Source organism: Zonotrichia albicollis, chromosome Z, assembly GCF_047830755.1.
Source record: "Zonotrichia albicollis isolate bZonAlb1 chromosome Z, bZonAlb1.hap1, whole genome shotgun sequence".
NCBI classification, from domain to species: Eukaryota; Metazoa; Chordata; class Aves; order Passeriformes; family Passerellidae; genus Zonotrichia; species Zonotrichia albicollis.
Window position 1 is genome coordinate 18,287,787 of NC_133860.1, and position 15,491 is coordinate 18,303,277.

At 38.7% G+C, this 15,491-nt stretch overlaps 1 protein-coding gene across 1 annotated transcript in view; it reads left to right on the forward strand.

Annotated features, from left to right (window-relative positions):
* The window catches only part of SLC1A3 (solute carrier family 1 member 3), a 63,741-nt gene that overhangs the window by 5,084 nt on the left and 43,166 nt on the right, over positions 1-15,491 (forward strand). The window contains exon 3 of the mRNA XM_005488807.4: positions 13,773-13,910. Coding sequence (XP_005488864.1) covers positions 13,773-13,910 — 138 coding nt within the window. The remainder of the gene's footprint in view (positions 1-13,772; positions 13,911-15,491) is intronic.

Below are 15,491 nucleotides of genomic sequence, written 5' to 3' on the forward strand. Positions count from 1 at the left end.
AAACTTTTCTCAAGCCCTTCAAGAAACTTGGAGAAAAGCATAGTTAAAAAGCGAATTATTATGCCATTTTTTCACATTTTTCTTGTTCACATAAAGATATTATGATTTTCTGTAGTCAATCTTGCCAAGACTTAGTAGATGAGAGCAATCCTGTGAGATAAATTTTTGAGGCTGACCACTGGTAAATTGAGAATATCACAATGACTAGGAGCACTTGAGGGTAGTGTAGGGAACATGGTGGCTCATGGAAAATCTGCAGGAAGTCTCACAAACTTTGAAGTGCTAGCCAAATTACTGGCAAAATCTAAGGCTCTCCCACGCTACTCAGAACCATCATCCTGTCCCCAAAAACTCCTTCCTTTCAGATACACTTCCTTTATCAGCCAGCCTTCATTCTCACATCCTATTTTCTCAAAAATGGCACAGGAACCCAGACTCTGGCAGGATTCTAAATGCCAAAGAACCTTGCTGTGAGTTCTGAACTTGTACTGAAGGACAGGACTGAGATACAGAGCACTGCTGAGCAGAGATCCTTGGAAGCTGCCCGCAGTGAAATGCTGTTTTAATTGAAACAGAGGAGGCTGTGAAGCAAACACTATGAAAAGGAGTTTCTGCTTAGTTAGGGAGCTCCAATTCACTAGCTAAAATCCTTTTGCCAGGGGTATATACATGTTGCAGTTGTCTGCTGGGACATTCAAGGAGGAGGGGGATGGATCCATGTTTTCTGACTCCCTGTTTCCCCAAAGGAAGAGGGAATGCAGGTCTGGCTGTGTCATTGAAGCCAGGCTTCTGTAATTGCCAGCAATCTCACAATAGGTGTGAAATGTAGATAAACCCAGACAACCTCTGTTCTGCAAGAGCACGCACCATGTGGGAGATTCCAAATCTTTCCAGTGTTTACCAAAAAAATCTAGCTAAAAGAACAGGGAGAGGTCTTGCCTTGCCCCTTTTCCTTGAAGAGAAAAAGCAAAGAGATAAATAAAGCCCTGAAAGGATCCTTCATGACACAAAAGACAAAACACCCACAGTGACCTTAAAATATCTAAACAGTGAAAAGTTGCGCAAAGCAGCACAGGGTACGAGATTCTCCCATCTCGAGAGACTCCCTGTCTGAACAACAGCTTAAAGACCTGTGAGGTACAAGTTCTGTGACAGGCAGGTGGACAAAACTCAGGATAATTCCCACAAAAACAGCAGCCTTGTGTGTTGAAGCACCATCTTTTCTGCTATTGACAGATTTCTGTATCCACTTAAGGGTGAGGCTGACATACCCAGAGAAGAGTATTTGACTTCACTATAAATTGACATTGAACACTGTGACAAATCCTAGTGCAGGATTGGTAAAATTTGCATGAGAACAAAATGAAGATCCATCACTGATGGAGAAACAGCTGTGGGACCTGAGTTTTAGGTAAAAGAATAAGTTGAAGCATAAAGAGTGAGATTATACAAAAAAAAAGAGATAAGATATATGCAAGAAAATCAAGACTGTTGGCTACAGTTAAAGAGAAATTAATCATTTTTGTGCTGAACTCAGAGGCTGACTCTGTCTCAGGGCTCTCCTAAAGAACCTTGCCAATGCAACTGATTTCTCACTGAGTGACAAAACCTTCCTAAGTAATAGTATGAACAATTTGCTAATCAAAACCTTTTTTTTTAAGTATAAAATAGCTATAATTTCGGAAGAAAAAGAAGCATGAACATGCACCATAAAACTCAGAGTGACACTTAAAGCTCCAAAAGAGATTATTCTTTTCAAAAGGAAGAAAAGGTATAGAAATGCAAAGAACCTTAATTCTGCCATTAAGAAGACACCAGTAAAAGTCAGACTGTGAAATACAAACAGTACTCTAGTTTAACAGCAAGATAAAATAACGTTAATATATTACCACAATCCACATTTCTTACCACAATTCATTTTGTTGTTACTGAAATGAAACAGCAATGATTGTTGAACTGCCACACATGGCACAGAGTAACAACAATAAACTTGGCTACCTCATGAATAACAATTAAGCATTCTGGAGAGAACAGTTGTGCATAAATGCTCAGTAAAGATGCAAAATCTTTACAAGCCAAATATCAGTTTATTTCTATCCTAACACTCTAAACTGTTGAATCAGTGGACTTGCAAAGTGGTGCTCAAAAGCAGAATGTCTCAATGGTCATAAAACAGTGCAGAGAAACATTCATTCATTCCACTCTTCATACAGATTGAAAAAAGGCTGTTGAGATCCTCAAAATTCTCTCTAGAAGTTAAAAATAAATGTATCTACATAGTAATGCTTCTAACAAATCAAAATTCAAAGCTCTCCTAGGTGAAATGCATGGCAGTAACAGTGTGGGGCATTTAGGATGTGGTTTCTCAGAGATTTTACAAGAAAATTCTCTGAATGCCATTAGAGTATGGTCAACTGAAACAGTAGTTATCTCAAGGATTCTCAAGAAAAATTTCATGTTAGTCCTGAAAGGGGTCAGAAAAGACACATAAACATGGAATAAACTGGTATTAAGGCTTGCCAACCCTTTCCATTTTTTCAGTAGACAGGGACTATAATTGCTGTGGTGACTGGAAGGCAGCACAAAATCATAAGCAAGATGCCAGTGATTTGTATGCTGAATAAATATTTAACATTGTTAGATCCTTACTGGCACTTTAAAGCTAGACCAAGATGTCATTGAAGATGAAATGCTTTTGAGCTGGCCACAATGAAGGTGTGGCTGAAGATGGTATGTTCAGTTGTTCACTAATTCCTGAAAATATTCATTTAGCTTAAAATTCTGACAAAATTCCTTGAAATAGCCAGGCATCTGAAAGTTTCAAGGGATTATATGATATCATAGAAAAAATGTTTATATGAAATTCTTATCTTTAAGTGCATTTGAAAAACTTTACTGATAAATCGAATATTAAAAAGAAAAAAAACAAAGGGGCTAGATATTCTAGATGTTGAAAAGGCTGCTAAAAAAAATTAAGATAAAAATGCAGTCATTGGGAGAATTTGTGCTGTAGTGTAGCATAGACATCTAGATCCATAGCTGAGACACACTAATTTTTTTTTTTATTTTTCATGCCTTGTTGAAGGAAAATCAGGTCTTTTGCAACCACCAGCTTCATTAAATAATCCTTGTAGTCACAGTAGTTGTGCATATCCTCTGACAATCCTCTAAAGTCCTTCTGTTGGCTGCGCATTCCTTTAAAATTTTATATTTAATTTCATTTTTAATTACAACCCAGTAATCTTTTGATAAGTAAACTTACAGCAAGGCAGATACTGAGATGCTGCAGCAAGTCCAGAGACACACAATAAAGCTGAGGAAGGGTCTGGAGCTCAAGTCCTGTGAGGAAAAGCTGAGGAAAAGGTTTCAGCAGCTTTTCTCCTGGGGAAAATGAGTCTCAGGGGACCTTTTCACTCCCTACAACTCCCTGAAAGGAGGCCTTAGCCAGGTGGGGATTGGCCTCTTCTCACAGGACAAGAGGAAAAGGTCTGGAGATGTGTCAGAGGGGTGTCTAGTTTGGATTTTGGGAAAAATTTTTTCATTGAGTGGGCTGTCAAACACTGTAACAGTCTGCCCTGGGAAGCAGGGCATCTGATGGAGCCACCATCCCTGCAGACACTGAAAATCTGTGTAGATTGTGGCACTTTGGGTCATGGTTTAGTGGTGGGCTTGGCAGTGCTGGGCTAAGACTTGAACTTGGTGATCTTAGAGGTCTGTTCCAGCCTCTGGTTCTGTGATTCAATGGGATTTAGCATAGATCATAATTTATTTTTTTTTCACAGCATCTTACAATTCAGTTTAACTGGAGCTTTGGAGCAATAAGGCAGTGCAATGGGTGTTTAAAAAGTGCTTAGTAAGGAGCAGTAAGAAATTTCTGTCTCCCATATAAATTTCTCCATCTCTGCTGTTCACAGAATATTCTGTGGTGTCTACAACATATATTAGACAACGCCTAAGCTCCTCACCAAGAAGTCTTAAATTATTAATGGATACAAAATATGTATATGGCATAGAATAGGGAATAAACTATGGAAAATAGTAAAAGAATAAATGGAAATTATTTCAGAGAAATTTTAGTAAAAGCTGGATTATTGCATTTATTATGTCAACCCACCAGACTTGAAGTTGTATAGCCAGGGTCTGCACTTTCAATCAACACAATGAAACCACATGGTGTGTAACCCTTTAAAATCCATACAAGAGAAAGTTATTTTCGTTCTAGGTTTCATGGGACTTTTTAAAATAAAAGAGTAAAATAATAGGTGTGATGAGCTGCACAACAGTGAAAAGAAAAATAGTTAAATGCTAGAAAAGAGGCAAAGAAAGCCAGAAGGATCAGAGGAGAATCAGGATAGTAACAAAATGTTACTGCTACTCATATTTCCTGGTTATTCTCCCACATCCTTTCTTTTAGCATGAGTTTTATTCGCCTTTTGAATTCTCTTTCTATTCTCTGCATTAAAAAAAATGCAATATCTTGCTTGAAATTTAGCATGTGTATATATATTCTATTGGCATGGATAGAAGACCATAAATAGAAATGAGCTTGACAGTTACAAAGTGTGTGCTTGTTTTTCACCTTTTACTGTAACTTGGTATAACTGTAAATTGGTTTATATAAAACAAAATCTATAAAAGATGGGGCTTCAATTTTAAGCATCATTTACACTGCAACATAATCTGGCCCCTCAAACTGGCTTAGTAAGTGCTTTGATTTCACCATGCACAAGGGCTAAATGAAAGTAAAAGAGTAGAATTGCCTTTGTATTACAGGACCAATAATCAGGGAATTTCTGGGAGTACTAACCAAAGGTAGTTGACAAGTAAGTCTACTACATACATTTTGATGTCTTTTAAAATTTTTTTGACTTGGGAATCCATATATTAAACAGATATGGATGTGCAATCAAGTTCTTCAAAGTCCAAAACGCAAGCAAAGGAAGCTGACCATGGAACCTAAATCTCAGAGCTCTTTTTAGCACGTGAGCTGGAGCAAGGAGACTCAGCTGGGTAGCTGCACAAGCCCATGACCTAAGCATATAGCTGCCCAAAACTTCCAGGAGGAACACAGGCAGTTAAACAAACAAACAAATAAACAAACAAACAGGTTTGCATTCCTACTCCCACTCCTTTCTGAGTCACAACCATGCCAGACATTTTCACCCGGTGGAGGTGCAGAAGTCCAGGTGGGAGTGCTGCTAGCAGCACTTGAGGAGCTAGGTTATTCTTTTCCTCTCAAAAGGCAAGTTGCAGGAGAAGGCAACTCCACCATTCCTTTCTAAGCTGTGGTTTTAGGCAGAGGGAAATGTAAGACTTCTAAGGATGAATGCAAATGCCAAGAGAGCAAAAGGCAGCATTGTGTTAACCCAATGACTAAAAGGCTCACCTATAACAGGGAGCCCCAGGCTGTGAAGCAGCCCTTGGAGCAAAAACAGGGACACAAGGATTGTGTCCAGATGATTCTGTGCATTCTGTGTGACAGTTGTGTTCAGTTGCTAGTCCCTCAGGATTTAGCCTGGAATTAGGCAAATAGATGTTTAGGGCATGGCAGATCTGAGAAAAACACACGTAGAAGGGTGAGAACTGAGGAGTCTTCTAAAGCAAATGGAGTAGTGCCCATAAACTTCATAGATTTCCAGAGCAAAGCTTTTTTTATCTGGAGGGAATTAAAAGGTCATAGTCTGGACTCAGGTACTTACTGTGTAACTAAGCATTATTCCAGGTGCAAGTTTCCCTGTGCCATTTTTGTGACCTTTAAGATAGGGAAATTCTACCATTCAGAATAACACCTAACAGTTGGAAAAGAGGCGTCATTACCTGTATGGAGGCTGGGTCTAAATTAATAAATATGCTACTATGTATCTTCAAGATGAGTTAACTCACAAGAAGTAAGGCATGATACATCCTTTTAATCAACTGAAATTAAACACTTCGGGAAATTAATGTTTTGGAAAGGGCTGTTGGCAAGTAAAGGAAATAGATGGAGGGTTCTATTTGTGAATAGTTTCACAGCCATACTGAGGATTTCAGGGATGAAGTGGCTCATAATCAAACAGCGAGGGACTGAAAGCATCCCAGATATCTTTTTAAGAAAATGGTGACATGATTCCATGAACTTCAGCCATGAGCCTGATTTTCTTATGGAAAGGACTCACCGAAAAAATCAAACATTTAAAAAAAGTGTTATGGTGAAGCTTACACCTGATTTGGCAAAAATCTTATATTCTACAAGGGGAAATGCTGCCTCTCAGTCTATTCTGGTTGTTTGCATGTCTCAGCAAAATACTGGACAAAAAAGAATTTTTTTAACTAAGTCTGCCATATGTTCCATGATCCAGATAGTCCTGGCATGGCCATATCTTGATTCAACAAAATACTTAAACCTCAGTGTCAAACAAGTCATTTACAGTCTTAGACTATCAGCGCTAAGCTAAATTAACAGGTGGTTTTGTAGGAATTAAAAGGTGGACTAGCTCCACAGGGAAATGTATGCATAATTTGAATGTCCTCCTAATGATGGTGCTTAACTGCATATCAAGATAGTCCAGCCTAAAATGAACTCTTTGTAGTGTGTGTCTAAGCTGGAATTAAAAAAAAAAAACAACTGTCCATATCCAGCTTCAAGATATCTGTCAAACTATGCCAGAAGTTCCTCAGAATAGAGCTCTGTTGTCTGTGAATGTTTGCATAAAGTTCTTGGTCCTGAGTGGTCTCGGTCTCACAGTCTGCAATTCCTTTGTGCAGCTATACTGTCAAAAAGACAAAATAATATGGATGAGCAGCTGAAACCACAGTAGGGAAAAGTAGAATTCAGTGCTGGTAAGGAATATGTCAACTTGCAGCCAAGGAAAAAGAGTAAAGAAAGAAATGTAAAGCAGGAAAGGTATGCTCTAAACTTTGAGAGAGCAGCTTTCTTACCTGTTTTTATCTATATTTTATAGGAGTAAATACATTAACTTTAGTAATGAACATGAAGCAGCAAAGTAAAGCCAGGCATGAAAGGAACAGCTATTATAGTAACTTTGTAAAGCACAGAGTAGTACCTTAATTCTAAGCAATAATACATAAAATATAATCTGATAGATACTGTGAATGTCTGAGTTTTTATATATGCATAGTAAGATATTATTCCTGTTCATGGAATTATTTGTTATTTTTTGCATTAAAAGTATTTTTTTAATATAGCTCAGAGACTAGCAAGAGTACATAAACTAGGCATAGTTTGTCTTTCAATGAAGTCTCTTGTCTGAGGATGAAATCATGAATAATGTCCCTATTCCATTAAGAACAGTCTGCTTCAGTGCCAGCAGTGAAAACTCTTCATTCCAAATCTGCTGCTAATGCCCTGCAATTGCTTGTCTGGAAATAAAAATTTTTAAATATTAAAAAGAAGAAGTGAGAAATCAATTATGAACAAGAGGTAAACGCAAAAACAGTTCAAGGAAAACAAGTGAAAAAATTTTAAAAACAGTTAAAGGCAAACAGAGAAGTTGAAGTTGGATAAAATGAGAACAATTTTTTTGGACATGTTCTCAAAGGAACAAAATTACCTCCTAATTGGGGAAGACAGGCAAATGAGCCAAACAACTAGAGACAAAAGGGAAAAAGTGTATGAGTCTAACACTAGAGCAAAGAAATAGCAAAGGACAAATTTCAATAGTTTCTAAAAAGCCTTTTTAGCAGCACTCAGAAGCTGTCCTCAGATTTTATATCCAGTTTAGGCAGCCTCTGGTCAAATGGTGCTTTTGCTCATTGCTTTGTTACATCAGTTCTTACAGCTTCAGATTCCCCTCTCCACTTGCATGTTTTCTGCCCACAAAATCCAAGGAGGAGATGCTGTGTCTGCAAATAAAGGCAACATGCAAGTGCTTTATAGCTGTAGATATAAAGATGTGTCAGAAATTCAGGCTCCTCTGGAGCTGGGCAGAGTGTTTGACTGAGCTGGGAATTGAGTGCCCATGTATCTCTGTTAATCTAGCTCTAAATGTCCACAATACACTTTTATGATAAAACGCCTCTGCATCTTTGCAAACTGTAAAACTGAATACTGCTGTTAGAAGGCTGGTGTGGGTTTTTGGGGGAAAACCATCTCTCTTACAGGACAAAGCAAACCTTCAGGGTCAGGTTCAGGTGTTCCTGAGGCTGTCTCTCCCCCACACAGCCGTGAGCTCCTGTGGCCCCTGAGCAAAGGCTGCACCCTGACTTCTCTTCTGATGCAGTGGATAACTCTCTGACATCACCATAACTCTTATTTTGCTATTAACCTGCTTTTCTCGGACATGTCCCTTTTTGCAGATCCCAGATCTTTTCTGGGATTGTCATGTCTAGGATATCTAGCTCTTCCACATTGTTTCTCCCATGACTGCACTCACAGTATGTCTCAGACAAAAGAAAGGTAGCTGCTTGTGTCCAAATCAACACATATTCCACTTTAATATAGATTCTAATGTGGCAACTTGGAGCACAGGTCCTTAAACTCTCTGCTGCAGAGTCATCACGCAGTTATAACCTGGCATTTATGTTCAATAAAATGGTTTCAAAGGGAACACACATTCCTACCTACATAAGGAGAACCAGAAAGCAAGGAAAGGGCAGGTGTGATACACCAGGTGTACTAGGGGGTGAAGATTCAATATAAAATTCTGAAACAAGAATTATGAAAATCAAAGTCAGGCTGAGAAAATTGGGTGATTCTTCTGGCAAGCAAGGAAAGAAATTAAGAAAGAGATTTTGCCGGCAACTTGAAGCATTTCTTATCACTGGAAAAGTAATTTACCTGTTTGTCTCAAGTAAATACAGTTGTGGACTTATCTGAAGCTGGCTGTTAGAAGAAAAGGTGTCAGAACAAAATCGTAAATTAAACAATAACAAACGACCCAAAGAACAAAAGCAGTCATTCCGGAGCTCTGCAGGAATGAAGAAATGAAATGGCTGTGGAGCTAACAAAAATATACAATGTCCCATTAAACTCGTAGAAGCCTGATTTCCTTCATGGCTCTTGCCCAATTGCTGTTATAGGACAAAATGTTATTTGCTTGGTGGTTACAAGGTTTTCGGGAACTGAACTATTAACAGCTGTTAGTTTAGAACAGCATTCTACTCAGCATAAAGTGGGGGTTTTTTCCCAGTTAGTTTTGAAGTTTTCTATTTCCTACTGGAAAAGAAGAAGTAATTCTGTACCACATATATTAGGGGAAAGGATATTGATATGGACCTCCTTTAACAGTGTTCTGAGATTTACAGTAAAGAGCAGAAGTGTATATAACTCTTAGTGGTATGTTCTGGCTTAACTGGCAAGTGCTGATAAGGACAAAGCAGCTCTTGTTCCATTATTGATATAATAAATAGTAATTTTCTCCTGAAATGTTTAAGTGATGTTTGGTCAATTGAGAAGTACAACTGTCAGAATTCTGCACTTCTTGCTTGAACATGCAGCAGACAGCATGGGCATTGTAAAAAAGTTTAAGTTTGAGGTAACTGTATAGTCTTATTTCCTGTGTAACTCTGAAATAAGATTGAGACCAGTTATTGAAATGAATTCTCATAAGAATTCATTTCAATAACTTAGACCCTGACTTTATTGCTTACTTCATCACACTTTGAATTTAATGCGTTAAAGACATTTTGTATAGAAGGTTGTGTAGGTTTTTTTTAGCCGTACAAGCATACCCATAGTTGTTAAAGTCCAACATGAAGATTTAATTGTTTTCTTTCTGGTACCCAGTGACTAGAAGTGAAGATCATAGGCCATTCATCAATATAGTCCTATTTTTGGAATAAAGAATTCCAAATCCTAAGTACTATTTTGCCATTTCCATCCCATTATCCTAACTGCCAGAATTATTTCCACCTTCTGCTCCTTGCAAGTTTGAAGTCCTCTCTTCACTGTATTCATACATATTGAATTTCATTTTGGATTTCATTTTGATTCACAAAAACATAAACTCAATGCAATAATTTTGGCTTCTTAGATTGTTCTGATTATCATCAGGATCATCTACAAATAATTTTTTCCATAAACTTAACTTTATCACTATAGTGGAAAAATAAATTTTTCCATATACTTAACTATTGCTACATCAAGAACACCTCAAAAATCCTTTTATAACTCTAAGCTAATTTGCTTTTTCATTATAAACTGTATAAATTATTTAACAATATGGTTCTGTTATACACTAAACACATGTATAGAATTTGTGTTAACTGAAACAGGCACTACTGATTTTTGTCCAGAAAATGCCCAAATTCTGTGGATAAATCTACTCTTTGCTGCAGTGCAGAAATGGTACACTACTAACCACTTGAGAAGTCAGGCTCTGATAGTGTTGATTAGTTGATCTTTTCTATTACAAAGGGTACACAGAAACCTGCACAACAGGTTGTGGGAGCTTGTTTCACACAGGGCTTTGTCTCATTACAATTTTCAGAATTAACCTGAAACTTGAAACTTTTGCTGAGAAAGGCCAGTTCCAGTATGTAATCTTCCCAGTCTTGGTTGTGAAGCACTGAAGCTCCTGCCACCCACAAAGCAGTGGATGGTTGTTGGAATACTGCACCCCTTCCAAAGGTTTAGTACCTCCCACCAGGTCTTGGTTCAGGACTTTATTTTGATGCTTTGCCATTGTGCCTATTTTTACATCATCATTGTATGCTGCTATCTCGCCATTTGAAGCCTGTGAATGCTGGTTCTAAGAAGCTAATTCAAAGACAAAGTTACTTTGCCAAATTTGAGTTTTCTGTCTCAAGAATTTTGTTAATTATACTTTGTCAGATGGGATATTATACCCACTATTTACTTATTCAGACTTGGAAAAGAAAATAAAGTTCAATCTTAATTTATTCCAAAATCAAGAGGGACTGGTAAAATCATGCATTTATTATCAAACCCTACAAGGAGGAAATAATTTGTCTGAATTTCTTCTTGTTCTGTGTGAGCACAACCAATTTTCAGAAATACCTGTGAAACAGCTACTGCTGTATTTATATTTCAAGCAGGGAAACTGAGTCAGAGACAGGTTCTCATGTCTTGGGCATGACTGCATAGAGATCAATAGCAGTGCTAAGGTTAAGGCTGAAGAATTAGTAGTTGTTGTGTGTTGACCCATTTCAACATAATACACTACCAGGGCACATTTCTTTTCACATTGCAGAAATTCTTTCTGTAAACTGCAGTGCTGGGAAACCCTGTAATTATGCACAGAGCACATTAGGACAAAAAACAGCCAATAATTTTTGGCTCAACAGGTTTACGTGGAACTTTAGAAACTCACTCTCGCTACCAATAATATTCATTCACACAGCCATCTCAGGCCACTTTGTGCTGCTTGGATGGTAGTGGAATAGATAATCAAGCCCTTATAGCATAGCATAAGGACTAGTTCTTATAGCAGCCTCAGAAACCCTTTCCAACCTCAGTGAGGCTTTGTACTAGTGCAGGGATTAATTCATGTGGAACTAATTGCAGAACTGTGGCCTAAGTAAGAAACCAGCCTAGCTCTGTTTGCTTGTTACCCAGTTGTCAAAATGTAGTGCTCATTAAGTGCAGAAACAAAAGTCCAGATGGATTCTTTATATCTGAGAAATGTGTTTCTCATAAAAAAAGAAAATAATGAGTAACTCAGCAGCAGAATTTAAAACTTTTTTGAAAAGAAGGGAAACTCTCAGGCAGGTCTTTTAAACAAGAATTATTCAGGGGCCCTTCTTCTATGCATTTAATTATGTCATTTTACCCCCCAAAAAATAATTTATGCAAAATGCACTTTAGCTACCTGAGACCACAGAACATGAATGAGACTAAACAAATGCCTTCTAGTCCTGCCACTCTTTTCCATAACACCAACTCCATGCTTAGTTACTTTTCTCTCCATCCTGTAACACTATTCTCTAGAACACAGTTCTATTTTCTGTTCTATGCAAGACATTTCTGGACTCCTCTTGCTTAACCAACCTGGGGAAGTCCCTAAATCATGATCAAACAGAGGTCACTAAATTGAGAGTTACAGATGCTCCCTTTCACCAGCAGACGTCAATAATCAGCAGCATTTTCAGGATGTACTCAAGTTCTAACATGATCTAGAGTGGATCTGGAATGGTCTGCTGCCTAATATCACCGAGGAGCAGCGTCATAGAACATTTTATGAAACCTGAGTCTGCCTACCTTTCAAAAAGAGCAATCCCACTCTTCTCTGAGGCACATATCTACCAGGGAAGGCACCAACCCCTGTGTAGCCATAGAAAATAATTGCATCAGGGAATTGACCTGGCTGAAAATTAACCCAGTAAAATAAATTTGTTTGCTGCAAACCCACTGTGGTTTGCAGCAGGATCAATTGTCTGATCCAGCTTTCTGCACACAGTTTACCCAAATGCCAGTACCAGACAGTGCTGAAGGACATGGAGTCTTGAATGGAGAGGAGAGATAGTTGAGTTTCACCGTGTGTATGGCTAATGTGTTCCAGATAAAGCCCTGTGTTATTTGGTGGGGTATAGCAGTCCTACATCAGATAGGCACCAAGCCATTTAACAATTGCAAATTGCAACTGGTCATGTCAGCTGACCAAATAACTAAATAAATATGCAAACAAAGCAGTTGGTGGCAAATGCAGGACAAAATCTTCAAAGTTGTAGCTGGGAAGTTTAGCTTTCCACACATGAGCCCACCTATGACTTCTATTTGTAAATGTATCTCAAGCACCATTTATCTGTTCCCAGCAAGATAAATGGCTCCAGGCATTCCCCTGCTCCTGTCCCTCAGGCATTGAAACCCACCACTTAATCATCCAGTAAGGCCTTTCAGCGCTGATTATCTGCTTCTTTGCAAGTGTCAGTATTCCTGAAGGTAGGCATGGGTGGAGATGCTTACCTCCTGCTTCTTTTTTGACTGCAAAAAGACTAAACCACAAGGGGATTCTCAAATATGTCTGTCCTGGTTATCTCCTTCAATCTGAAGCACATCTGTAGGATCAGGCCCACAGAGTAGACAGGCATGGACAAGACTTCTGATGACTGGTAGCTAGTACGTATATGCATAGCATATAGGATTACACTCAAAATCTCAGAATTCAAGACACTTGGCTGCAGTAGCAGGGATTGCTTCTTTTCATTAGCACTCAAGGTGTGCCTTTGACAGTAGTCCAGATTTAAAAAAATAGCAGCACAAAAATCATTCTAAATGACTGTGCTGATTCTGGCCAGGAGAGTGTTAATTTTGCAGTAGTCAGGAGGGGGCACAGCCAGGACCCAGGGTTATTCTATAAAGCCTGATGTAATTTTTGGGGTCAGGGGAAGGGGCCCTTTCTGATTCTTGGAGCATGTTTGGGATTTCTGCTTGGTGAGCACTCGTCTGTGAATCATTCACCTCTTCCATAATTCGTTATTAAAGTTATTACTATTCGTTTTCTTATTTCATTGCTGTCTTCAGTAAAATGTTATTGCCTCGATACATGGTGTCTACATTTTGTGCCTCCAGCTCTCCTCTCTATCCCACCACAGGGGGAGGGAGCAGGGGGCTGAGCAAGTGGGATGTGGCTTGCAGTGTTTCACTGGGAACACTAAATTGGGAACACCATTCCTAAATGGCAATAACTTAACATTTTCAGGAGGGCTACTCATAGATGATACCAGAGAAAATAAATCAGCATAGTGAATAGTGCAGGTTACAATTAGATATGTCCAGTATAGATGTTTTTTCAGATGCTTTACAGATGTTCATGTTCAGATGCTACTGCTTCTTTAAAAGACTGAGTAATGATATCTCTTTTCCCTCCCTTCAGGTGTAATCCTGGGATTTTCTCTTCGATCATATAAGATGAGCTATCGGGAAGTGAAATACTTTTCATTTCCAGGAGAACTACTCATGAGGATGCTGCAGATGCTGGTCCTGCCACTAATTGTATCCAGTTTAGTCACAGGTAAACAAAGAAAAAACAACAAAATACACCCCCACACACCCTCTCTTGAATAATTTTACAAAGATGCACACATCAAAATCTAAAAAGTGAACATTCTATGTCCTAGAAGTGTTATAATCTGCAGAAAGCCATGGCATTGCTATTGCTGCTTTAGAGACAATGTAATAAGAGGTTTGAATTAATATACAGAGAAAATGAAGGATGGTTTTCCAAATTCATAGACAGACTAACAGTAAAAGCTACTATATGCAGCTGCTATGAAGCTGACTCAGTACTCCACTCTCTTCTTTTACTATCTGAGCAGGTATTTCCTCCACAGTGTCCTATTATTATCAAAGATAACATATCTCAAAAACACAGTGCCAAAACCCAAGAAAGTTGAAACTGTTGATTGTGGGCAATAACACACGCCTGTAACCACAGATATGCAAAACATCTGTCTGCCTCCTAGTTTTCCAGCAATAGATTATAAAAAATGGAATCCTGTAATAGAATTGTTTAGGTTGGAAGGTTCCAGTCTGGTTCCAGTCCTCCTGCCATGGGCAGAGACATCTCCCACTGGAGCAGACTGCTCAGAGCCCCATCCAGCTTGTTCTCTGACACCACCGGGGATGGGTCATCCACAAGGTCTCTGGGCAACCTGTGCCAGTGCTCCATCACACCTATAGTAAAAGATTTTATTCCTGATATCTAATCTAAACTACTTTCTATTTGTTTAAGCCGTTTGCTCTCCTAACGCTACAAGTGCTCTTTAGGCCTTCAGGTGCTGGAAGAAGTTCTAAGGTGTCCCTGGAGCCTTCTCTTCTCCAGGCTGAGCAACCCCAATGCTCTCAGCCTGTCCTCACGAGAGAGATATTTCAGTCCTCTGATCATTTTCATTACTTCCTCTGGACACACTCCAATGTGCCTGTGTCCATAGGGGATAGATGGGATTGCACGGAAAGTCTGGAAGAAACTTAATTCCATCAGTTCTGTTTTGTTGTCTTCTGGTCAGAAGCTCTAACAAGCTTTGAATGCTCTTTACAAAGTTGTTCCTCTAACTAGTGATACAATATTTAGTTCCTTATGGTGATGTATGCCTTGGCATTCCCAAGTTTTGTGGCGGACCCTCAGATTTGTTATGGATGTTTAGGATACACCTGTGATGTATTCATTCTTTCAACTATCTGAAGAGAAGAAGGTACGGATTTTAGTCTATAGACAGCTTGGAGAACTCAATTAAAATCACCCACTGCTCAGTCCTAGTATTTAAAACACAAATACACTGCCTTGGTTGACTGAGCTGGCACTGCTGCTCAATTTTGCAGGATGAATTATTTCAGGAAAATATATCTGATCAGTTCTCAAGTCCTTATAAACTCTGCAATCATACTGGTTCTCTGAGAGAGCTCAAAGTAAATCAGGAAACTAAGCAGATAGTCCTATACAGGGATTTGAATGATTTTCAATAATCTAACTAGAAAAACTTTGCTCAGGCAAAGATCAGCAAACTCATCTTAGAGGAGCTGCATCACAAGCATCACAAGGAGCTGGACTTTTGATGAAACCATCTCATTTGCTGTGTCACCAGCTCTCAGGAGA